Source organism: Phyllobates terribilis, unplaced genomic scaffold, assembly GCF_046119375.1.
Source record: "Phyllobates terribilis strain yellow unplaced genomic scaffold, ASM4611937v1 Scaffold_8__6_contigs__length_399053987, whole genome shotgun sequence".
Lineage (NCBI taxonomy): Eukaryota > Metazoa > Chordata > Amphibia > Anura > Dendrobatidae > Phyllobates > Phyllobates terribilis.
The window spans coordinates 69,032,416-69,059,381 of NW_027362768.1; the positions used below are offsets into that span (position 1 = coordinate 69,032,416).

At 45.0% G+C, this 26,966-nt stretch overlaps 1 protein-coding gene across 3 annotated transcripts in view; it reads left to right on the plus strand.

The window, feature by feature from the left end:
• The window catches only part of HSD17B7 (hydroxysteroid 17-beta dehydrogenase 7), a 116,037-nt gene that overhangs the window by 2,482 nt on the left and 86,589 nt on the right, over nucleotides 1-26,966 (plus strand). For all 3 annotated transcript variants that reach the window (XM_073643026.1, XM_073643027.1, XM_073643028.1), the window contains exons 2-3: nucleotides 1,912-2,115; nucleotides 6,583-6,675. In XM_073643026.1, the coding sequence (XP_073499127.1) occupies nucleotides 1,912-2,115; nucleotides 6,583-6,675 (297 nt within the window). The remainder of the gene's footprint in view (nucleotides 1-1,911; nucleotides 2,116-6,582; nucleotides 6,676-26,966) is intronic.

Here is a 26,966-nt window from a genome sequence, read left to right on the forward strand (position 1 = left end):
CCCAGAAAAACGCATGCGGAATTTCACATGCGTTTTTCGCGCGTATTTCGAGCGTTTTGCACATGCGGAATTGCCTTGCGTTTTTTATTGCATTGCAAAGGCAATTCTGCTTGCGGAAACGCAAAATTAATTGACATGCTGCGGATTTCTGTGCGCATCAAAAACGGTGCGGAAAAATCCGCAGCATGGGCATTGAACTTGCGGATTCTCATTGGGGACCATGGGGTGCGGATTGACAAGCGTTTTACAAGCGTTTCCGCTTCGGAATTTCCGCATCAAATACGCTTGTAAAACGCTACGTGGGCACATACCCTAAGGCTGTGTGCCCACGATGCGTTTTTAATGCGTTTCTGCAGCTGCAGAAACGCATTAAAAACGCATGGTAGAAGGGCAGCAATGTTCCCCAATGATAATCCGCATGTGTTGTGCACATGCTGTGGACATTTCCGCTGTGGATTGTCATTGCGGAAAAAAACGCAGCACTACCAATTATTTTGCGGAAGTGCTGCGTCTTCACCACCATTGACTTGCATTAGACCGCATGGATTACGCATCACTGTATATGTAGATGCATAATCCAAGCGTTCTAATGTGCGGATGGTACCCGGGTGTAGAAGAGAGGAGAGTCTCATCCACACCCAGGTACCATTAAAAACTCTGTAAAAAAAAGAATAAAATAAAAATTGTATACTTACCTTCTGTCGGCCCGTGCTGCGCTCCTACTTGCTTCCCGGCACTTTGCAGTGGATTGAAGGACCTGCGCTGACATCAGAGTCATGTGACGGGTCACGCGACGCTGACGTCAGCAGGTCTTTCAATCTACCACTGTCGGCAAGGGAGAACGGAGTGTAAAGCAGGACACCGAGGGCCATCGGAGGGTAAGTATAGATGTATTTTTTTTATTTTTACCACTCTCTCGGGTCACACTATATAAATCCATGCCGGTTGCATGGATTTATATAGTGTGACCTAGTTGTCACAAGCACTTTCCAAGTGATGCTAATCGCTTGGAAAGAGCTTGTCAATCCACATGCGGAAATGTCAGTGATAAACGCTTCATTTCCGCATGTCCCTGGCATGTACAATCGGCATGCGTTTTTTTTCTGCCAGGGAGATGCAGAAACGCTCAGGAAAAAATCCTGAGCATTTCTGCATCGTGGGCACATAGCCTAAACCAACATTCAGATGACCTCTTGAACATTGCTTGGAGCAGTCAGAAATGTCTTGATAAATGTCATCTTATGTTCAAGGTTTTTACTGTCATGGGTTTTACCCTATTGAGTGACTCAGGGGAATTTGCTACTTTTAAATCAAGAAAAACTAGTGACTGCAATGAAGCTTTGCTTTCTTTTTCAGACCTAAACTGACAGAAACGGTGCTAATGTGATAAGGAAAGTAATCCACATCAAGTCTTCAGTGTGCAGTGACTTGTTCAGCAGCGTTAGGTGCAGATAGATACCTGTCAGAACGCATGCGAGATCAGCAGGAAGCATGTACAGTGGAACAAATAAGATGCCATAGAGCTTCATAGTAAAGCCCAGGAATGAGGGGCCCTTTAGACTTCTGTTCACATGTTGTGCAGATGCGAGAATGTGTGTGCATCATTGGCTGATAGATGTTGAGTTCATGTGGCCAGCACATCACTGTGTGGTATGTACATAGTATGCGCAGTATGAAGTGTTATCACGTGAGCTCACAATCTATGGCCCTGAAACATATCAGTACGAATGCAAAGTTCTCATCACCGGATCTTGTCCCATGCCAGCGGCCTCATAATGTCATCATACTACAGAGTATCACTGTATCTATAGTCGTGTTGATGGATAATGAAATAACCAGTATGTTTTCTACCCCTTTGAGGAAAGTGTTTTTCCTGGCACAGTATCATATATTTTGTGTTCTGTATTTCAGTGGCATTGGTTTGTCCCTGTGTGAGCGGCTTCTTTCTCAAGATGACCAGATCCTCTTGTGCTTGGCCTGCCGAAATATGCAGAGAGCAGAAGTTGCACGTTCTGTTCTTCTATCTTCTCACTCGTCAGCTGATGTCAGCATCGTGCAAGTCGATTTTGGTAGCATAAAGTCAGTGTTAAAAGGAGCAAAGATACTTAAAGAAAGGCAAGTATAAAATGCATGGATGTGTATGAAAGATAGGGCAAGTTCTTTCCTAATAGGAGCAATTTGTGATGTGCATATTACATTTATTCTCATCTTTACCCCCTTCCTGACAACCACTTTATGGTACAAGTTGGGTTCTGAGCCCGCACCACACTTGAGCAGATGCCTGATGTATTACAAAGCTAGTTTTTGCCTCTAATGGCAGTTAGGTTGTGTGCCCACTATGCGTTCTTCAAGCGTTTTTGCAGCGGAATTTCCACAGCGAAAACGCTTAAAAACCGCTTGGTAATACGTACCCCATGGTCCCTAAAGACAATCCGCATGTGCTGTGCACCTGCTGCAGAAATTTCCGCTGCTGATTATCATTGCGGAAAAGTACGCAGCATGTCCATTAATTTTGCGAACACGCAGCGTAATTGCCGCCATTGACTTGCATTGAAATGCTTCATAGCCTCATCACTACATGTGCACACGCAGATATGAAGCGATTCACTGTGCGCATGGTACCCAGGCCTGGAGAAGAGGAGACTCTCATCCAGACCTGGGTACCATAGAAACTGTAAAAAAAAGAATTTAAAATAAAAAATAAAAGTTATACTTATCTTCCGATGTCCCCCGGCCTCCTCAGCGATGCGTGCGGTGTTGTTGGGCGGCTCGTGGTGGTGTGACGACCTGACATGACGTCATTGAGTCATGTGACAGGTTACGCGACCGCTGTCGTCGGCGGTCGCGTGACCTGTCACATGACTCAATGACTTTATCGCAGGTCCTTCACACCACCGGGGAGACCGGACGGAGCTGAGAAGGAGACCCTGGGGCCATCGGAAGGTAAGTATAATCTTTATTTTTTATTTTTCACCATTCTTATTCTTTTTCTTTTTTTTAACTATTACTTGGTCGCACTATATAAATCCATCCCGGTTACGTGGATTTATATAGTGTGACCAAGTTGTCAAGCACTTTCCAAGTGATGCTAAAATCACTTGGAAAGCGCTTGATAACCCGCATGCAGAAATGCATGCAAAAACGCTTGACAAACGCTTCTACCTGGCGGGAAAAACGCATGTAAAATCCGCATACATTTTTCCTGCCAGGGAGAAGCGGAAAAAATTTGCAGCTTTTCTGCATCGTGGGCACTTAGCCTTAACCACCTAAATGGTGCTGTCATTCTCTGAGAGCTGTATTTAAAGCAAATGGTCCTAGTGTCACATTATTCCAGGAGTCCATTGGGCCCACCACATTGCTTTTGCCTGCAGAAGGCCTTTGTGGCTACCAAGTTGGTACTCGTATGAAGCTGTAAAAAGTATAAAAACATGTTTATAATTAACTTAATTTTGAATCACCTATTTTTATCCCCATTAAAAATAAGGGTTCAGATTCATCAAGGCCTGTGTTAATTACGCCAGTCTTGATGTGGGGGTGTGTTGGAATAAGGCACTCCTGATTCATTAAGAGGTGCACACCTCTTAATGAATCAGGAGTGTCTGACAAGTGGTGTGTGCCTAATCACAAATTTCTTTCCAGTAATGACTGGAGTAAGATTTCTGGTGTAAGCCACGTCACAGCTCATCGTGCCCCACTCCACCCGTTTGAGCAAAGCTGGTTGAAACTAGCATGAAAATGCCAAGTCGCACAATTTTTGTGCTGCTCCCTGTTGCATAAAAATTCTGTGACTTTTTGGAGCAATTGTTATCAGAATTCTGGCAACTGCTTTGATGAATTGGGATCAAAGACTTAAAAAAGAAAGAAACATTCAACACTACCGCATCTGTGAAGCTCTAGAAATATTATTTTGTTCAGTCACTGTATCTGTGCAAAAAAAATATATAAAAAGTGTTCAAGACCTTGTATGCAAAGCAAAATTGTAAGTGATCCCTAATACAGGGCCATCGATGTAAAAATAAAAAAAAATCTGGATCTCAACAAAATGGTGACACAAACCAATATATTTAATTTAAAAAAGTAAGGCACACACAAAAGGTCGGTTGCTCTACCTGAATTTAAACAATTTTCTATATTTTTGGATTTTAAAACACACTTTTTGACAAGTAAAACTCCTGCTAAAGAGTGTGTGCCTCTTGGACTGGAAACAGTGTCTGCAAATTAAGTTTCTAGTTCTGGCTTATATCCTAAGTCATGTGATAAGGCTCCTTAAAGGGTCACTATTGACTTTTAAGATTACTTCCTCCTGTAGGTGGCACTAGAGTTCTGGTCCTCTTCCTCTCTGAAGAGACAATTTGCATATTTCCTAGAGGAGCATTGCGGCTTTAAAAGTCTCCTCACCGTGACATGCTTAACATGTCACTCCCCACAAGGAGAAATGTTACCCCTTAGATATCTTAGACTGGAGGCAGCTTCCTGTGATGGAGAACGCTGACACAGCATCCTTCTTGATCACAGAAAGAGCTGCCCTCTCTCCTCCTGCCCACACTGATCTATGTGATCAGTACGGAGCAGGAGAGGAAGCCACCAGGACCTGAAGCTGAAGGGAGCTGCCACCAGAAAAACGTAAGGACCTATCAGCTCATTTGACTGATCAGATGACCTGAAAGGTCCTTGAGTTAATCGAGTAGAAGGTCCTTCAGCTGCTCCGCTCATGCAGCTTCCATTCAGGTCCCATCAGGAACTGCAAGAGGTGGTAATGTATAGTGTGTAACTGTACACGTCAAGGAGCTTTGTGTGTGTGTGCGCGCAAATGTGCATATTGGAGAGCTGTGTGTGCATAATGTCTGTAAATGTACATGTAGTGGAGCTGTGTGTGTAATAGACACTAAGGCTACATTCCCATGATGAGCTTTTGGTGCATTTATGACGCTGCATATTGTTGCTGCTTCAAAAAAGCAACGTCTTGCAGTTCCAGCAAAGTGGATGGGATTTATAGAAATCTCATACCCATGCTTCTTTTTAACGCCTCGTAAACTTACCTGCAGTGCGTTTTTCAAATCGGCAAAGTGTCAATTTCTCTTGTGGGTACCCTGCTTTTTCTGTGTGGATTTTCACCATAAATTTGCATTAGGTGTGTAATTCGAAAGTAAAAACCGCATGTTCGTTTCCACGACTGGGCATCAAAAACGCATATAATCCACACCTAGGTATATCAAAGTTTTGTCGAAGCCAAATACCTAGTAGTTTCAAAAACAAAGCAGCTTTACTTAAAGCATGACACACCAACAAGAGGTAAAAATGCATGTTAAAAAAGCACACAAAAATGCAATTAATCTAATTTAAATAATAGGCTCAAAATGGTGCAGAAAATTCTGCAACATCAAAAACGCACCAAAAGCTCATCGTGGGAACCTGGCCTAACACAGATTTATGACTTCCTTCCTTCTTCTACCCTCGTACATTAAAATTAGTGATAATGACCTCTTCACTTTATACTACCAGGGAAGTTTTAACTAATAATAAAAATGTTTTTTCTATTATTTCCCGTTTAAACCTGGGGAGTGTCTTATGGTGAGGTGTGTCTTATGGTGAGGTGTGTCTTATGGTGAGGTGTGTCTTATGGTGAGGTGTGTCTTATGGTGAGGTGTGTCTTATGGTGAGGTGTGTCTTATGGTGAGGTGTGTCTTATGGTCTGAAAAACATAGTAATTATTATGTAACAAACATACAAAAATATTTTAAAATGCACCATTGCACCAGAACCTGTTTCCTAGGCCAAAAACTAGCACTAGGATGCAACCCATATGACCAGCATGAAAACCAATAGAACCATCTAAATATAATGGATATTTAAAATGGGTATGAATAGACACTTCTTCTAAAGTGGTGTCAGATAATATATAATAAAGAAAAAATGTGCAAATGTACAGATAATACATAAATAATGCACAGAATATTAAAAGGTCAACAGTAACCCTGTGCAAAAAGTGCAATGTGCAGTCACCCAGGTACATTGGCTCATAGGAAAAGTTTCATACAGGAATGAGGCCCCTACGGGCATCTCCACAGGATGTGGCTTCCTTAGGGGAACAGTGAGGTATTAAATCATAAACACCAAGAGGTACCAGTGATTCGATAACGGCCTGTCTTTCTGCTGTCTGCAGGCTGCTGTTTCCTGATGGAGATTCCCATCATCACGTTTTGTGCCTACAATTAAATTCATGATATTACAAAATAAAATATATTAAAATATATGTCCTGCATTTTTGTATTTTACACGAATGAGAATGTTCTTATTTTGTTCTGGTACATCTCATCATTTATTCATCTACTTTTGCCAGTGTGATAAGGTTTTATGACTGATTAAAACTGTAAAATATCTCAGCAGGTAAGCCGAGGATAATGTACAAATGCTCCATGGGAATGAGAACTAAAACAATAAATAGATCTAAGTCTCAATATTCATTAAATAGTAAAATATATTATTTTCTGAGAATGGCAGATCATATTGATACATTAGTAAGTTGTAGTTCAAACATTCATACTTATTGTCTTAAATGGTTTTGTTTTTTTATTTCTGCAGGTATAAACATATTGACTATTTGTATCTAAATGCTGGTGTAATGCCAAATCCTCAAATAAACCATAAAGCCTTCGTAAAGGGTCTTTTTTCCAGGTAATGTAACCCAGTATTCTTTTTCTTTGCTTGTATAGTGCCCACATTTTAGGTAGTGCTCCAAGTCAATAAAACTGGAGTTTCATACGCTAGTCTTAATGAGGGGCTTGCAAGAATGAGATGGGCCAAATTTATTAAGAGGTGCATGCGATTTAAAGAATTTGGCGCATTTTACCAGTGACGTGCGCCTCGTCAGAAATGTTACTATAGTCGGGAACTGGAGTAACGTTTCTGGCTTAAGAATCGCCACTATTTGAGTGGGTGTAGCAAAGTTTTTGAAGAAGGAGCTCTCTAAATCCTCTTCAAACACTTGGAGTTGCTGCTCAGTTTCCACTCCAAAAACTCAGCTAAAAGACTAATGGGCTGAATCATCAAAGCTTTTATGCCAGAATTATTGTAAAAGTCATACATTTTGGTTCCACTAAAACTTCACATCATTTTGCTGAGCTCTGACAAAGTGGATGGAGCTGGAGTGGCACAGGGCGGTGTTCGCTACCCCACAAATCTTATTAGGGATAGGAGTAAGAATTGTGGCAAGGAGCATGGAGGCAGACACAACTCATCAGATGCTCCTGATTTATTAAGAGACATGCCTCTTAATTAATCAGGAGCCTCACACTCCACTATACCCCTCATCAAGACCAATATGAAGATTGTTGGTTTTGATGAATTGGGCCCTCTGTGTACACATGGCCAGTGTCATAGGTAGCCATTTGACCTATCGGTATGCTTCTAGACTGCCACAAACAAAGGAAGGACATGTAAACTCTGTAACGTTAATGCTGCAATACCATATAAAGGGAAGCTGTCAGTCCCTGGGACTTCTAGGACCTACTAATATGGGCATACAGGTGATAGAAATGTAAATCTATACCTACCTAGTTGCCTCTAGTGTAAAGAGAGGAGAGAACAAGGCACAGTGAGTGACTCAGTATTGCAATTGTAGGAGGGGTGTGGGAATGGCTACTAACCTTATGAAGTTGTGCACCTCTGCACAACCCCAGTGTAAAGCTCCACAAGCTCCGCTCTGTTGGTGGCTGTCATCTATTTCCAGCGGCGTTCACAGATCCTGATCTCTCGGTGGTGGATCACGTGGTCAGGTTAGTTGCATGTAACGCCGAGATGGACGCCCAGCTTCACCAACACCCCCGGCAGCGCTCCGGAGGGGTTAGGGCAGCGCAGCTTGGAAAACCAGGGTAGTGATTCTAATTAAATTCCTCCCACAGGTGAAAGAACAATAAATTAAAGGCAGCTCTACCGCACCCCAACAGGGGGAAAGGGACAATCAGTGAATATGAATAGCGGTACCAGAGCGCCAATAACAGGGCAAAAATATTAAAAGGACTGATTTATTAATACACACAATGCGTTTCGGTGGACACAGCCACCTTCATCAGGTGATGAAGGTGGCTGTGTCCACCGAAACGCGTTGTGTGTATTAATAAATCAGTCCTTTTAATATTTTTGCCCTGTTATTGGCGCTCTGGTACCGCTATTCATATTCACTAGTTGCCTTTAGTGACCTCCCGTGTGAGCAACACTAAGGTGCTCTACCCACTTCCTCCCTGCATTGGCATTGTTAGGAACCATATGCATATACATATGGTTCCTAACGATGACTATGCAGGGAGGAAGTGGGGAGAGCACCTTAGTGTTGTGTACGTCGTAAGTCAAAGTGACTCTCCAGCACCTGTTCACAAGATCCCACCTGTATGAGCATAGAAGGGAGTAAGAAGTGCGCAGGCGCGGGATCTGGCCGGCTAAACTGCAAGTCACAGGGCACTGTGACGTGCAGAGGTGGGGGGAAGCATTGTAATTAACTCAGTAGGCGGAAATTTCTTGCGGGCCCTAGGCCTGCAAGCATCAGAAACCTATATGAATACAAAGTAATTTCACAGCAACTACACCTCTAGTATGAGGCATACAGGTAGAAATGTAAATCTATACCCATCACCTGTATTCCCATATTAGTAGGTCAGATAAGTCCCAGGGGCTGACAGATTCCCTTTAAGAAATTAGTACTAGAATGTTTTTTTTTTTTCTTATATATAAATCTGTCTGGGATCATGCCTTCATGTTTACATTGCTATGTTAAGGTTTGGGCATCACTGGTCAAAATTACTGTAATTGTGAACAGTTAAGTAAGTTGAAGATCTCTAAAAGGCCTAAAGCTTAAAGATAACACACTTCCTTTGTATTTTAGGCAATATCTATAACATAACGCTACAAGCTTCTCTCTGTCTGAAACCTTTATAGACTACTCAAGCGCGACACACCTGCGCAGTCTGGCTCCAGACAGAAGAACGCATGGAGCCGTTACAAGTAAGAGGAGTGTGTATGGCGCCGGAGATCGCGGTATGCGTAGACACTGAATACATACCGCGATCTCCGGTGCCATACTTACCTGACCGGGAGGAGCGTTGCCGCGGCGCCTCTCTTCTCACTGGAGACCAGGGCAGGAATGTAGGCGTCAGAATTGGCGCATGCACATAGCGCTATCCAGCACCATTTTACTGAAAACAACATTTGCAGTGTGTCTTCAGCAAAATGGCGCCGGACAGCGCGGTATTGGCACGCGCGTACTCCGGCACCACAATTCTCCTCCGGCAGAACAGGACACAGCAGCGCTGGAGCACAGGGAGGAAAGGTGAGTATAACTGTTTTGTTTTTTTTTTTGTATGTGTGCAGCGTGAAAGGGATGAGGGGGGCCACGCACACCAGGGATTGGGGAATGAGGGGGGGAGGGGCCACGCACACCAGGGATTGGGGATGAGGGGGGAGGGGCCACGCACACCAGGGATGAGGGGGAGGGGCCACGCACACCAGGGATTGGGGGATGAGGGGGGAGGGGCCACGCACACCAGGGATTGGGGGATGAGGGGGGAGGGGCCACGCACACCAGGGCTTGGGGGGTGGGTGGCCACGCACTCCGGGATGAGAAGCGCCATGCATACCAGGATAGGGATGGGGGCATATACCAATAAAAATGCTCGCCACCCGGGCGTAGAACGGGCTCAATAGCTAGTATATAATGTATGTGTGTGTGTGTGTGTGTGTATATATATGTACAGTACAGACCAAAAGTTTGGACACACCTTCTCATTTAAAGATTTTTCTGTATTTTCATGACTTTGAAAATTGTACATTCACACTGAAGGCATCAAAACTATGAATTAACACATGTGGAATTATATACTTAACAAAAAAGTGTGAAACAACTGAAAATATGTCTTATATTCTAGGTTCTTCAAATTAGCCACCTTTTGCTTTGATGACTGCTTTGCACACTCTTGGCATTCTCTTGGTGAGCTTCAAGAGGTAGTCACCGGAAATGGTCTTCCAACAATCTTGAAGGAGTTCCAAGAGATGGTTAGCACTTGTTGGCCCTTTTGCCTTCACTCTGCGGTCCAGCTCACCCCAAACCATCTCGATTGGGTTCAGGTCTGGTGACTGTGGAGGCCAGATCATCTGGCGTAGCACCCCATCACTCTCCTCCTTGGTCAAATAGCCCTTACACAGCCTGGAGGTGTGTTTGGGGTCATTGTCCTGTTGAAAAATAAATGATGGTCCAACTAAATGCAAACCGGATGGAATAGCATGCCGCTGCAAGATGCTGTGGTAGCCATGCTGGTTCAGTATGCCTTCAATTTTGAATAAATCCCCAACAGTGTCACCAGCAAAGCACCCGCACACCATCACACCTCCTCCTCCATGCTTCACGGTGGGAACCAGGCATGTAGAGTCCATCCGTTCACCTTTTCTGCGTCGCACAAAGACACGGTAGTTGGAACCAAAGATCTCAAATTTGGACTCATCAGACCAAAGCACAGATTTCCACTGGACTAATGTCCATTCCTTGTGTTCTTTAGCCCAAACAAGTCTCTTCTGCTTGTTGCCTGTCCTTAGCAGTGCTTTCCTAGCAGCTATTTTACCATGAAGGCCTGCTGCACAAAGTCTCCTCTTAACAGTTGTTGAAAGGTGTGTCTGCTGCTAGAACTCTGTGTGGCATTGACCTGGTCTCTAATCTGAGCTACTGTTAACCTGCGATTTCTGAGGCTGGTGACTCGGATAAACTTATCCTCAGAAGCAGAGGTGACTCTTGGTCTTCCTTTCCTGGTGCGGTCCTCATGTGAGCCAGTTTCTTTGTAGCGCTTGATGGTTTTTGCAACTGCACTTGGGGACACTTTCAAAGCGTTCCCAATTTTTCGGACTGACTGACTTCATTTCTTAAAGTAATGATGGCCACTCGTTTTTCTTTACTTAGCTGCTTTTTTCTTGCCATAATACAAATTCGAACAGTCTATTCAATAGGACTATCAGCTGTGTATCCACCAGACTTCTGCACAACACAACTGATGGTCCCAACCCCATTTAGAAGGCAAGAAATCCCACTTATTAAACCTGATAGGGCACATCTGTGAAGTGAAAACCATTTCTGGTGACTACCTCTTGAAGCTCATCAAGAGAATGCCAAGAGTGTGCACAGCAGTCATCAAAGCAAAAGGTGGCTACTTTGAAGAACCTAGAATATAAGACATATTTTCAGTTGTTTCACACTTTTTTAAGTATATAATTCCACATGTATTAATTCATAGTTTTGATGCCTTCAGTGTGAATCAATAATTTTCATAGTCCTTAAAATCTTTAAATGAGAAGGTGTGTCCAAACTTTTGGTCTGTACTGTATGTATGTATATATCTCTGGAAACTGTTATAATTTATGCCACTTTTGTGCTGTACATGCTGATGATTCTGTCGGGTGCGCTCCTTTACTGGCTGAGACATATAGGAAAATTTGAATTCTATCAAAACTGAACAATCAGAGCTATGTGTAAACTTTTTATATTACGGAAAGCGATAATTTTAAAAATCTCACTTTATTAATTAAAAAAAAAATCGCAAAGTGGCCGAGCTTTCTCCCTCTCACTCTTCATTAAAGGGGATATCCGTTCTTGTCGTTCAGCTGCCTGTGCTGACGTTACGTCGACAGAGCGGAGGCTTCTTTTCCGCTCTACTGTGACGACCTCATTCTGATTGACAGTTGGATTCCCACTGTCTAACGGGTGGAGAAGGCTGTCCATCAGAATGAGTCAGACATCACTCTCAGCCTCGTCAGCAGAAGCAACTGAATCCCCGACAGGAATGGTTTGTGACTTCTCTGTGTCTGGGAAGAACGCCGTCGGGCACAACAGGCAGTCAAGTAGCAATTACCTGCCTGTTAGTGCTTAGGCACACGTCTTGTTTTTCATAATGTCCTGGATATCCCCTTTAATGAAGGGTGAGAGGGAGAAAGCTCTTCCACTTAGTGTATTTTTTTTATTTGAAATAAAGTGAGTTTTTTTTAATGTTTTCTGTAATATAAAAAATTACACATAGCTCTGATTGTTAAGTTTTGCTAGAATTCAAATTTTCCTGAATGTCCACAAGCCAGTGACTGAGCTTTCGGTGCTGCGGACAGGACTGTAGACAAATAGGAAAAGTCACATTCTGGCAAAACTTAACAATCACCGATAAGGGGAATTTTTTATATTACATAAAGCAACAATAAAATATGTAAGTTTCATTAATCAAGAAAAAAAAGAATTTTTGCCAAAATCCATAAAATATATAAGTGTAAAAATACATAAATTATATAACAGTGTAAAAAAATCCTTTTTGACTTGTGATGTTTGCTCCATTAAAAACATGAGCAGTTGCATAAGAAAAGCATTAAAAAGCCAGTAGAGGCGACTAGACAGCAGTTAGTATGAGGATCCTGCAATCAACTCATATCTAGTGGTGTCAGTGCTGAACTGTCTACATCGGAGGGGATTTTTTGAGGCCCTCACTCCTGCAACTCCGACCTAGTCTCCTCAGCAGTGAAACGTCTAGATCAGAGTGGCTAAAGTGAGGAGCACAAAAAAATCACCTCCGATCTAGACATTTCGCTGCTGAGGAGACTAGATCGTAGTTGCTGGAGTGAGGGCCTCAAAAAATCACCTCCGATCTAGATGCAAAATTGAAATACGTGGGCGACGCCAGCAGTGGCTGAATGCTGCGCCAGCTCATGACTGAATATGAGAATTACACCCCTATGACTGAATGAGCAGTTAGGATCTAAGTATATATAAAGTTATAAAATCATTATACTACCACCGATTTTAATGAAAAAGCTTGTTAGTGACAGGTTCCCTTTAAACTTAACAGAAAAACAAGTTCTTCTCGAGGTTCCGGAGATGCAAAAGGGAAGGGTATTTTATCCCCCCCCCCCCCTCCTTTTTCTGATAAAAAAAACAAATGGGTCCTGAAGAACCATTATCAACTTCAGAAGCCTAAACCAGCCAGTGGAGTACCAGACATTCAAGATCGAATCAGTGAACTCCGCAGTAAAGCTCCACCACCTCAATTGCTTTATGGCAGTAGTCGATTTGAATGACGCTTATTACCAAGTCCCTATCCATCCAGTCTACCAGAAGTACTTAAGGGTGGCTTTGTTTATACGAGGAGAACTGAGCCACTTCCATTTCACGGCCCTGCCTTTCTGTCTCTCAGTAGCTCCGAGGATATTCACGAAGCTTATTGCAGGAGTGACAGCTTTTCTGCGGATCAGGAATGTGGTGATCGTCCTCTACCTAGACGATTTTCTTGTGGTAGGGAAATCTGAGAGTCACTGTTTCACTCAGGTGTTCGAGATCACGACACTTTTACAGCAACTAGGTTGGCTGATAAATTTTCAGAAGTCAAGTTTATCCCCCTCAAGGGCTCAGGTCTTTCTGGGTCTAACCCTGGATTCTGAGCTCCAGGCCTGTTTTCTCACAGAAGAGAGAATATGCCAGATAATCAGTTTGGCAACAAGGGCCATCAGGTTTCCGGTAATGTCCTTGAGGGAAGCAATGTCACTCCTGGGATCCATGACATCCTGTCTCCCAGCAGTCGCATTGGCCCAAGGTCATATGAGACTTCTGCAGTGGGAGGTCCTGTCAGCACAGAGAGCCTTAAACAGACATTTAGAAAGAAAATTTAGTTCTTTCCTGAGAGACTGTATCCTCCCTATCTTGGTGGACAGACAGACAACTTATCCTCGGGCATGTAGTTGTCCAGACCGGTCGACCTTATTACAGCTGATGCAAACGGTTCCGGCTGGGGGGGGGGGTCACCTGGCGGATCACTCGGTTCAGGGGCTCTGGGCAGATCACAAGAAGGGAGCATCATCCAACCTAAAGGAGCTTTGGGCAGTAGAGAGAGCCTTGTTAGGCCTTCTCCCCCATGTTCAACGTCACCACGTTCACGTCAGGTCAGACAACCGGACAACAGTGGCATATATAAACCACCAGGGGGGCACGAGGTCTTGCTCCCTTATAGTAGTGGCAAACAATATCCTACAGCTGGCAGAACAGAATCTCCCATCCCTCAGTGCGCTACACATAAGGGGGGTGGAGAATACAAAAGCAGACTTTCTGAGCCACAATACATTAAGCCAGGGGGAGTGGGCCCTGAGTCCGGCAGTTTTTCAGCAAATTGTCAAACTATGGGCTTTACAAGACATAGTTCTGTTCGCCCGCAAGGCCAACAGGAAGGTTGAGAGATTCTGCTCCCTAGACCCGTCAGAAGATCCTTATGTGGTAGATGCTCTCCATATTCCGTGTAGGTTCAGGAAGGCTTGTGCGTTTCCCCCAATAGTGATGATTCCAGCAGTGGTGAGGAAAGTACAGGAGGATCAGGCAAGAATAATTCTGATAGCTCCCTTCTGGCCAAAGAGACCTTGGTTTTTCCTGCTCCAGTTAATGTCGATATCAGACCCCTGGATCCTTCCGGACAGGCCGGACCTTCTCAGTCAGGGGCCAGTTTTCTACACGCATACTGGGGGATTACACTTTGCGGCATGGAATTTGAGAGGTTGTTATTGAGTAGTAAAGGGTTTTCCCCGGCCATAGTTTCCACTCTTACGTAGTAGAAAGCCCATAACAACAAAGATTTATAGTAAAATTTGGGGAAAGTTCCTGGATTTTCTTAAAACCCCTTTGTCAGATAAACCTCCTGTTAAGGAGATCCTGGAGTTCCTACAGAGAGGATGCGATTTGGGGTTAGCTACGGGAACACTTAAGGTTCAGGTAATGGCATTAGGAGCACTATATAATTGTAACTTAGCCGGAAACAGATGGGTTTCTATGTTTATTAGATCCTGTGCTAGAGCCAGACCAGTCCGAACCCCTAGAATTCCTCCCTGGGACCTAAATTTAGTCCTGAACGATCTCTCTGACGAACCGTTTGAACCCCTGAAGGTTATCTCTCCGAAATTACTCACCCTTAAAACGATTCTTTTGGTGACTTTGGCATCGGCCCTTCGGGTGAGCAACCTGCAGGCTCTTTCGATTTAATCCTCCTTACACCCAGATTTATGATGACAGGATTGTCCTACGCCCAGACCCGGCGTACCTCCCTAAAGTTGTGTCCAGATTTCACTGTAACCAAGAGATTGTGTTGCCCTCTTTTTGCAGTAATCCTAAAAACCCGGGAGAATCTAAGTTTCTTAATTTAGATGTTAGAAGGTCCTTATTATAGTACATAGACGTGACTAAGCAATGGAGAAAGGATCATTCCCTGTTTTTACCCTACCAGGGGAATAGGAAAGGTCACGGGCTGTCAAAAGGTACTATTGCCAGGTGGCTTAGGGAAGCCATCAGTTTAACCTACATATCTGCGGGAGTTCCAGCCCCAGTCGGTATCAAAGCCCACTCCAAGGCCGTGGCAACCTCCTGGGCATAGAGAGCAGAGGTCTCCACCGACCAGATATGTAAAACCGCTACTTGGTCTGCATCTTACATCTTTTATAGGCACTATACATTGGCCCTGTCCTCCCCTGCTGACCTCACCTTTGGGAGAAGGGTACTTCAGGCGGTGATCCCTCCCTAGGGTGCTTTCATTCTCCAAAATTCTCTCAAGGTGTGCTATCATGGGTGAAGAGAAAACACAAAGGTTACTTACCGGTAGCCGGTTTTTCCAGAACCCATGACAGCACCTGTATTTTCTCATGCCTTTGGTATACACTAATTGGGTGCTTTGTGTGTGATGTAGGTGATGATTATGTGCCTAACATTTGTCTGGAGGTCCTCTCAATGCTCTGTAATCAACTGAAGCGAGGGAGAGGTGCCGCCCTTTCATTTCAGACGGCTTCCTGTCCTTGATGGGGCAGATCCCTCTCTCAAGGTGTGCTGTCATGGGTTCTGGAAAAACCGGCTACCGGTAAGTAATCTTGGTGTGTTTTGACAAAAATTTTACTCTGGATCCCAATTTTTTTATTTTTACAAAGGTAACGGGAGAAACTGGTCCTCAAAAGTTGTTGTGCAGTTTCTCCTGAGTACGCCGATACCCCATTTGTGGGGGAAAGCTATTGTTTGGGCGCACGGCAGGGCTCAGAAGGAAAGGAGCACGGTTTGCCGTTTTCAACACAAAACTCGCTGGAATTGACAGCGGACGCCCTATCACGTTTGGAGAGCCCCTGATGTGCCTAAACAGTGTTAACCCCCCACAAGTGACCCCATTTTGGAAACTAAACCCCTTAAGGAACTTATTTAGATGTGTGGTGAGCACTTTGAACCCCCAAGTGTCTCACAAAAGTTTATAACGTAGATCCGTGAAAAAAAAATCTTTTTTTTTCCACAAAAGCGATCTTTTAGCCGCAATTTTTTTATATTCACGAGGGTAACAGGAGAAATTGAACCCCAAAAATTGTTGTGCAATTTCTCCCTAAGTACGCTGATACCCCATATGTTGGAGAAAACTACTGTTTGGGTGCATGTCAGGGCTTGGACTGGAGGGAGTGACGCTTTGGAATGCAGACTTTGATGGAATGGGCTGTGGGCGTCATGTCAGATTTTCAGAGCCCCTGATGTGCCTAAACAGTGGAAATACCCAAGAAGTGCCCCCTTTTTGGAACGGATTCCTGATATGTGGAACAACCATAGGTGGTGCGAGCACGAGTGCGGATCAGTGAACTACGTCACCGATCAACGCTCGTCGGCTGCGGGATGTGGTGCAAAGGAAGGGGGTTGAGTGTAAAACAGCGAGCACGAGTGCAGATCAGTGATCTACGGTCACTGATCAGCGCTCGGCTGCTGCAGGAAGCACAACGAAAAAAAAAACTGATATAAGTCGAGCGATCAAGTACTGATCAGCACTTGGTGTCAGAAAGGGGGATGGGATGGGAAGGGTGGATGAGGAGGGATCAAAAAATCCTACTTAAAGTTGTCTTCTGTCTGATGTCTTCATTCTTCTGCAGCAGCGATTGTGGTGTCACAGGCTTGTGTGGCACTGCAAGGCCCAGCACGGCGCACCATCGGACATCGCTACCGCAGTGGAAAAAAAATTGTAAAATAGCAAGTATGAGTGCTGATCGGTTATTTGTGTCACCGATCAACGTTGGATGCACGGATGGAGGTGGTGCAAAGTGGGGGGAGGGGGATGAAAAAAATGGACAGGGACAAATAAAGTCCTGGAAAATAGCGAGCACGGTCGTTGATCAGTGATGTAGTCACTGATCAGCGCTTGGCCGCTGCAGGACGCATGAAAAAAAAAGAAACTGCCAAAAAACGAGCGATCAAGTACTAATCAGCGCTCGGTGGCAGAAAGGCGTGGTGGGCAGAGGGGTAAAAAGAGGGGGGTTTGGAGAAGATCAGAGATGGACTTACCAAAGTCTTCTCTGTTCTTCCTTCAGCAGCAGCAGGCCAGATCAGGATCAGACCGGAGCAGGTAGGAGAAAGGTCTTGTGTCACAGAGGTGTCTGTAGCACCACAAGGCCCAGCACACCAGCGATCAGAAGTGTAACCGCCCTGTACAAATTCTCACCAACTGTGAGGAGATGTGGGGCGGTCACAGGGGAGTGATAGGGCGGTGACAAGCCAGGTCACAGGCTGGTCACCGCTCGGTCACGCACTCTAATTGGTGCGATTGATGCGAACGACGATGACATCAATCAGAGCGTGCTGGGGCCAGGTCTGGCGTTGCCAGCAACAGCCTAGGGTTGGTGCTTTCAGAGCACCGATCCTAGGCTACACATCAGTGTTTCAGGCAATCTGATTGCCTGAAACAGTGAGAAGTGCTGTGATTGGCTCCCAGGATGGCTCCCAGGATGACGGCGCGATCTACCCTAAGGTATGATGGCGCCGGAAATTTCATATGATCACCGGTGCCCAAACTATTACATGCCACTGTATAATTTAATGATGATGGCTAGAAAATGGATGTAATAATCTCAAATGTGAGTGAAGTGTTTTTTAACCTTGCCTGTTTTTATCCTTCAAATCACAGGGTTGTTTTGTATATTAGCCTCAATTAAAATGCTGTACACCAAATTATTATTGCCGATCCCTATCTATTTGCCCTATTGTGACATGTACTACATAGGGAAGTTTCTCTCTCTAATACCGACCGTGTTGAACTCTAGCAGACTGAGCCATTACATGTGAAGTATGGCTGACAATTTCCTGTTCATTTGTTGCTGCTGGGAAGCTTTGAAAAGAGAAGCTCATGTTGCGACAACACCTTCAACACAAATATTGCTAAACTAACACTGCATTCATGCGATTTTTACCTTCAGGTGACAGCTCAAGCTGGGTGTTAAAATCATTAGGGTAAAGGACGGCACACACATTGGCATGTTTAATAAAGTTTCATCCAATCTCACTGGGATTGGTCAGCCAAGAAGCTGTTGGATGAATGACCAATTTCATGTGTGTTGACACAACTAGCCAACGATCTACACTGATTTTAAAAGGCCAGATCCTTTTGTTTTATGGGAGATAAGGTGCTGCCATAGTTGTCAGCATTTTATTTAGCTGTATAGATATATATGCATGCAGATAAAAGCACAGATGTTTATAGTGCAGTCCTAGGTAAAAACTAACATAGTTTTCTCTCTTGTATACAGATCCAATTATGAAATGATTTAAAATGTCAAAGCAATTTCAGCTAGTGATTCTTATTCAATTCTATAAACATTATGGCATTGTTTGTTTCCTTCTTATTCTGATTCGTTTTTCGTGTGGATCCTTCACTGAAATTTTCAATTATAATATAGTACAAAGCAATTGATTCAGGCTTTAGAAAATCCAATTCCCATTTCTACAGCTACAAAAACAGTGTAGAACATACAATGAGAATTCTGTTCTGCAACATGCCATATTAGGCAGGTTATGGATTTCATACATATTACTTACAAATTTATGCATGTTAAAATCTGCATGGTAATGCATGCAAATAAATGTAGTTCATGTTACAAGAACCTTCAGCTTGAGAATATGCCCTTACCCTATATGAAGACAGAGAAACACAAGAGAAAGCTGAGTGTGCAGCATATAGAAAAGAGCTTTATTAGTAGACGTATAAATATAAATACGTCATATTACATCTATAAAAAATAGATACAAATGGGGAGACAATACAAGACCATGAGAATGCAACACGGTTATCCATAGTTAACCATAATAACAGGATCATGTGAAGAGGGGAGGGGAAGGAAAGGGAAGAGCGACCCGTAAAACTGTGTGCTAAAACATATCAGATGGCAAAATGGGAGAGGTATATGCACAAGGATACCAGTGCTTAAGATAGAAACATATCCCTTATTATCCCCCAAACGGGGTCAGAGTAGATGTAGTCCCTAATGTCAAATACACTCACCCGTAGAGTAGCCAAGGGACGCTCCAAAGAAGGGGGGAGGGGAAGGAGAGGGGGGCCGGGGGACAAGGCAGGAGCAGACCGAGATGGAACCTGCGAACCTCGACGCGCGTTTCGCGACTCCGCTTTATCAAGAGGCATGATGGTGAGGGCGCCGGCATCTTTTTAAATATCCCCCAAACAGAGTCACATGTGGATGTGTGTGACCGGAAGAAAATGGCCGCTGACCGGAAGGCATAAACGGCGCATGCTCGGGGATCGTCAGACCGTCCCGCCCCCAGAGCGCCCGTCATGACGTCGGCGCCAACCCGGAAATGCAAAGAAGCAGAGTCCGGGGTAGCTCCGACATCACGGAGACAGGCGCCTGGGTAGGCAGGGAGTGCGAGTAGCCCTGGGCATGCGCACTGCCACAATGGGAGACCAAATGAAAATACCATAATACACATATATACAAATGTATAAAATCCCCCTGAATAAAATGCGTAAATGTCGCATTCCACATATATAGGTACAAACAGCAACGTAAATAAAAATACATCAAAGCAGAAATTGCAAATATAAAGAGTGAGAGGTAGCTGTGTCCATAATATGACGGCAATCTCAAGGCAGTATCCAGAGATGTCAGTGGTGAATCCATTTTCTTGTCTCCGGTCGAATCAGCTGTGGGGGGGGAGGGAGGGGGGTTTAACACAAGGAGCCAGCGTGACAATAGGTACAGGGTCCAGAAAGGGTCCAGAAAGGGAAGTGCTATAAATACACATAAAGAAAAAAGTAAAGAATAACGAATGAACAGACACACAGAAAAGTAGATAAAAAATAATAACAATAAAATATGCAAAAAAAATTAGAGAGCAAAAATGATAACTCAAAACTAATAAAATAAACTAGGACAAAAAAGCTCACTGCCATAAGATGATCAGAACAGGAGGGGCCACAGGAGAGCATGCAAACAAGGAGCATAAGCTACATAACATCCCAAAGGGGATAGTCATAAACGCATGTTGACAGAAATGACTCCTCCATGGCACTAAAAAGGTGAGCCATGGTGGCTGTCATTCAAAAAAGGGGGGAGGCGCAGGACTAAAAAGCACAAAAATGTGTCATAGAAAGGGTGAGAAGCCCAGATTTTCATTCAGACCCCGCGGCGCCAAGGTGTTAAGGGTGATGATCCATCTCGCCTCCTTCTGGGCAAGGAGGCGTTTGGCGTTACCCCCCCGGGAGCCAAGGCATACCTTATCGATCCCCCGTACTCTAAGTGAGCGGGGGTCACAGTTATGGACGGCCTTGAAATGCCGTGGTAATGTCTTCAGCTCCCGGGGGTCCGTGGTGGTGCGAGCAGCGACAATGTCCCGGACGTGCTCCCGAACTCTGATTCTAAGCTCCCTGCTAGTTAATCCTATATAGATTAACTGGCACTCACATGTGGCAAAGTAAACCACATGTGTAGTGCCACATGATATATAATGACGAATGTCAAATTGGCGGGAGCCATCAGAGTTGGGGAACGACGTACAACGTAGGACATTGTCGCATGCGATGCAATGGCCACAAGGAAAAGAGCCCACCGTGGGGCCGCGGGATCCAAAGAAATTAGGGCGCGAGGGGACGTAGTGGCTGGAAACCAGAACGTCCCCTAGCGTCCTCGATCGTCGTGGCGTCATGTGAGGAAAGTCTCCTAAGCAGTCACGAAGGGAGGGCTCCGTGTGAAGAATACTCCAGTATTGAGAGAGGATCCGCCGCATCGATCCCCACTCATGGTTGAATGTGGATATGTAGCGGATCCTCTCAGGAGTCACATGTCTAGGCACCGGGGGGGGATAAATAAGATGGTCCCTGGGCGTAGTGCGAGCTCTCTTATAGCCACGGCCAATGCATCGATTGCTGTAACCACGTTGTTTGAAGCGGTCAGCAAGATCTGTCGCCTGTTTCTCAAAACTGGAGTTGGTGGAGCAAATACGCCTCATCCTGAGGAACTGTCCCACTGGAACGGCTCTGATGGTAGAGTGATCATGAGACGAGGAGGCATGTATCAGGGAATTGACTGCAGTAGGCTTCCTATACACATCAGTCTGGATATGGCCATCCGGATCCACCTCAAGGGTGATATCCAGGAAGTCAATCCGGGTGGAATGATGGGCATAGGTAAGCCTAATTGCCTGGGTATTAGAATTGAGTCTTAACATAAAATCGTCGAGCTCCTCCACCGTCCCCTGCCAGAAAAACAGGATATCGTCTATATATCGAATCCATGACACGACCCGGTCTGCGCCCTGCACTCCCTCGTCGCCAAAAATATCTCTCTCCCACGCACCCAGGAAGAGATTGGCATACGAGGGAGCACAGGCCGCACCCATGGCCGTGCCACATCTCTGGAGATATACCGTGTCATTGAAAAGAAAATAGTTGTGGGTGAGGACGAAATGGAGGAGCTCAAGGATAAATTCCCTGGAAGATCCGTCCAAGTTCGAGCCCCCCAGGAAGAGGCGCACCGCAGACAGGCCCAGATCATGACTGATGCATGTGTACAGACTCTCGACGTCGGCCGTGACCATAAGGGTACCATCTGTCACAAGGGCGCCGTCAACCCGTGTAAGGACGTCCGTCGTGTCTTTGACATAGGAAGGAAGAGTGCTTACAAGAGGTCGGAGATGGCAGTCAATATACTGACAAATGGGGCCACAAAGCCCCTCAATTCCTGACACGATCGGACATCCCGATGGGTTGAGGGCGTCCTTGTGAATTTTGGGCAAAAGGTAAAAGGTCGCCGTCCTAGGAAAGCGGACCGTTAATGCCTCAACTGTACGTTGATCGATGATACCCATGTTGCAAGCCCGCCCAAGGATACCCTGAAGTGTGGCAGAGGAGGCCGTGGGATTGTATGGCAGCTTGGTATAGGTATAGGTATCTCTTAATTGGCGCAAAGCCTCCCTCTCATACAGAGAGCAGGGCCATAGAACGATGTTCCCTCCCTTGTCTGCCGGTTTAATAACTATGTCCGGCAGGGATCGTAGTTGGTGAAGTGCAGTACGCTGGTGGAACGTGAGGTTATCCCGGCGTCTCCGTGTAGGGAGGTGCCTCAACTCTTCAGCCACCAAACGAACAAAGATCTCAACTGCCGGACTTAGGGACAGAGGAGGGAACTTCGTTGATCTGGGATACCGAGATTGCAATTGAGTACCTGTACTAGATGGTTCCTCCTGCTCCAATAGAAGATCTTCAAGGTTGCGTAAGGCCTCCCTCTCTGTCACAGTCAGGGAACATCCCTCACCAGGTGCTCTAGAATGTAATTTATGTAATATTAATTTCCGGGCAAACAGATGGAGGTCCTTGAGGGCAATAAAATAATCAAAAGAATTGGTAGGTGAAAAAGAAAGACCTAAACTCAAGACATCCATCTGTGCCCGGGTCAGAATATGTGATGATAAATTAGTAACACGGAGCCCTCCCTTGGACCCACTCACCTGATAGGGGGTGGTAGGCTTCCTCCTATTGAAGGGTCTCGTCTTAATCCTCGAAATCTGCTGGGCCTCAGAAACCCGTCGGGTGGTGAGGTTATCAGAAGACGGCTGTTCACTAGTAGAGGCTGTCGAGGCAAGTGAGGAGGACCTGGAGCGCGAGAGACGGTCGTTATGAGACCTAACTCGTGATCTATCTAAGGGGATCCGCCACCTATATACACTTTTTGATTGTTTATCGTGAATATCACGTTGAAGTTTTTTCAGTTTATTGGCGTGGATATCTTTCGCCCATCTCTGGCACTCCAGGTCCATCTCATCATTCAGTTGCCTCAATTTGGTTGGGTCCAGTTCTTTTTTAATTTGCGTTTGGATCGACTCAATCTCCTTTTCCATTGTGTCAAGAGATGAGTCATTCAGATCCTTCAAGAGGCTAAGGAAGCCAAAAGCGCAAGTATTAGCTAGTTCCTCCCATTTATCTTTAAAAACCGCATCCTCAATAGGGAATGAGGGAAAGATCTGCACCCGCAGACCACGTGGAATTAGGGCCTTCTCAATATATTTGGCTAGGAAGGCCCTGTTCCACCATGTGCGTGTCCTGCGCCTCAGGAGTGATTTAAATTTTGCAATGCTGTCCTGTAGTCCCTGCTGTGTCCCCAGGTCCCCATCTGCTTGGTCTGCACCGTCACCCGATATATCATTGAGTTGGGCAAGCCAGGTATCGTCCCGTGCTCGAAAGTCCATCTTTGGCCTATGAAAAACTGTGAAAACACAGAGGTGAGTAATGATAAACACTTCGGCCAACATAATACGAATCACGAATATGGAGTGCGGAAGACTCACAGCTCGCACCCCATAGTCACATAAGAAATTGCTAACTCACGATAAAACTGAGAAACACAAGAGAAAGCTGAGTGTGCAGCATATAGAAAAGAGCTTTATTAGTAGAAGTATAAATATAAATACGTCATATTACATCTATAAAAAATAGATACAAATGGGGAGACAATACAAGACCATGAGAATGCAACACGGTTATCCATAGTTAACCATAATAACAGGATCATGTGAAGAGGGGAGGGGAAGGAAAGGGAAGAGCGACCCGTAAAACTGTGTGCTAAAACATATCAGATGGCAAAATGGGAGAGATATATGCACAAGGATACCAGTGCTTAAGATAGAAACATATCCCTTATTATCCCCCAAACGGGGTCAGAGTAGATGTAGTCCCTAATGTCAAATACACTCACCCGTAGAGTAGCCAAGGGACGCTCCAAAGAAGGGGGGAGGGGAAGGAGAGGGGGGCCGGGGGACAAGGCAGGAGCAGACCGAGATGGAACCTGCGAACCTCGACGCGCGTTTCGCGACTCCGCTTTATCAAGAGGCATGATGGTGGGGACGCCGGCATCTTTTTAAATATCCCCCAAACAGAGTCACATGTGGATGTGTGTGACCGGAAGAAAATGGCCGCTGACCGGAAGGCATAAACGGCGCATGCTCGGGGATCGTCAGACCGTCCCGCCCCCAGAGCGCCCGTCATGACGTCGGCGCCTATATGAAGACAGCAGATCTCCTCACCTGAATGTTTCCATCAGCCGGAGTTGAGTTTTATTACTTTTATTATTTTAGACAGTTATTTTTAATTTCCTCTTTAAGGCTGTGTGCCCACAATGCGTTTTTTAAGCGTTTCTGCAGCGGCAAAAACGCTGCAGAAATGCTTAAAAAACGCCTGGTAGAAGGCCTGCCATGTTCCCCAATGATAATCCGCATGTGCTGTGCACATGCTGCAGAAATTTCCGCTGCGGATTATCATTGCGGAAAAAAACGCAGCACTACCAATTATTTTGCGGAAGCGCTGCGTTTTTGCCGCCATTGACTTGCATTGAAACGCATGGATTATGCATCTGTACATGCGTATTCCACTCGTTTCAATGTGCGGATGGTACCCAGGTCTAGAGGACAGAAGACTGTCCTCCAGACCCGGGTACCGTACCTGTGAGAAAAAGAATAAAATAAAAAATAAATGTTATATTTACCTTCTGATGCCCCCGCTGCGCTCATCTTCCCTTGCCGGCAGATCGCGGTGGACTGAAGGACCTGCGCTGACGTCATAGTCATGTGACGGCAGGTCCTTCAGTGCAGTGTACCGCGATCTGCCGGCAGCCAGGACGGAGCGAAGCAAGACTGCGGGGGCCATCAGAAGGTAAGTATAGATTCATTTTTTTATTTTTAACCATTCTTTCGGTCACACTATATAAATCTATGCCGGTTGCATGTATTTATATAGTGTGACCAAGTTGACAAGTACTTTCCAAGTGATGCTAAAATCGCTTGGAAAGCGCTTGTCAACCCGCATGAGGAAATGCATGTGAAGAACGCTTCACATCCGCATGTCCCTGGCAGGAAAACGCATGTAAAATCCGCATGTACAATCCGCATGCGTTTTTTTTCTGCCAGGGAGATGCAGAAACGCTCAGGAAAAATCCGGAGCATTTCTTCATCGTGGGCACATAGCCTAATGCTTATGCTTTTGGTAAAAGGGTTGTACAGCAACTGAAACCACTTTTTAAAAACTGCAGAAAAAGCTATAAAATAACAAAAGTAATAACTTGCCAATCACACAGCTGGTATCTGTTCTTCCTGCTCCAGTCCGTTAGTGAAAGCTGCTGCCAATCACAACAGTGACCTCACTGATGTCATCCATACAGCTAGTAATTGCTGGGGTGTTTGTAAGGAGTGTATTACTTCTATTGTAATTTAAAAATATAAATAGTTGGCTGGAGATTCCCTTTAAAAGGAATCTGTCACCACATTTGACCTAACTAAACTATTAATATGGGCATACAGGCTATAGAATGCTGAAAAATCCTACATGTATACCTCATATCAGAATCCTAGTTGTGGAGAAATCATATTTTATCACTTTTTGTAAATGACCTTCCGGGCTATGGGGAGGACAATGTCTGGAAGATAACTCTGCTTGTAGAGCTTCTTTTACATGAAGGGGGAGTTAGCAGTGTGGGACAAGTAACACAGAACAGGAGAAATTAAATTTGTCTTCTGGCAAACACATTTTCTGCTGCTCCCTGGGCTCTGCAGTATTGCAATATGCAACAATTTTATAACCCTGTCTGCTTGTGAGATGGAAGCAAAGCTGAGAGGAACCTGCAGATGTGTCAGGTATAATCACACACAGCTCTGCAGTGAGAACATAAGAGCAGAGAGCGGCCATTACACATCAGACTGGTGACTCCCCCTTCATGTTCACTAAGCTTTGGGGGCAGTTATCTTCCAGGCAGCGTCCTCCCCATAGCCTGTAAGAGGTCATTTACATAAAGTGGTAAAAGAAGATTTATCAACAACAAAGCATCTGATATGAGATATACAGGTAGGACTTTTTTCAGCAGTCTCTAACGTGTACGTCCTTATTAATAGTTTAGATAGATCAAATGTGGTGACAGATTACCTTTAGGCTATGTGCACACGATGCAGAAATGCTCCGGATTTTTCCTGAGCGTTTCTGCATCTCCCTGGCAGAAAAAAAACGCATGCGGATTGTACATGCGGATTGTCCATGCGGATTGTACATGCGTTTTCCTGCCAGGGACATGCGGATGTGAAGCGTTCTTCACATGCATTTCCTCATGCGGGTTGACAAGCGCTTTCCAAGTGATTTTTAGCATCATTTGGAAAGTGCTTGTCAACTTGGTCACGCTATAGAAATCCATGCAAACGGCATGGATTTATATACTGTGACCGAAAGAATGTTTAAAAAAAAAAAAAAAAATCTATACTTACCTTCCAATGGCCCCCGCAGTCTTGCTTCACTCCATCCTGGCTGCCGGCAGCTGTACACTGAAGGACCTGCCGACATCAGCGTCGCGTGACCCGTAACATGACTATGACGTCAGTGCAGGTCCTCCAGTCCATCGCAATCTGCCGACATGGGAGGACGAGCCCACCGCGGGCCATCAGAAGGTAAGTATCATATTTATTTTTTATTTTATTCTTTTTTTTTACAGTTTTCTATGGTACCCGGGTCCAGAGGAGAGTCTCCTCTCCTCCACACCTGGGTACCATCCGCACATTGAACGCATGCATTCCGCATGTCCTTATCTAGTGATGCGGAATCCATGCGTTCTAATGCAAGTCAATGGCGGCAAAAACACAGCACTTCCGCAAA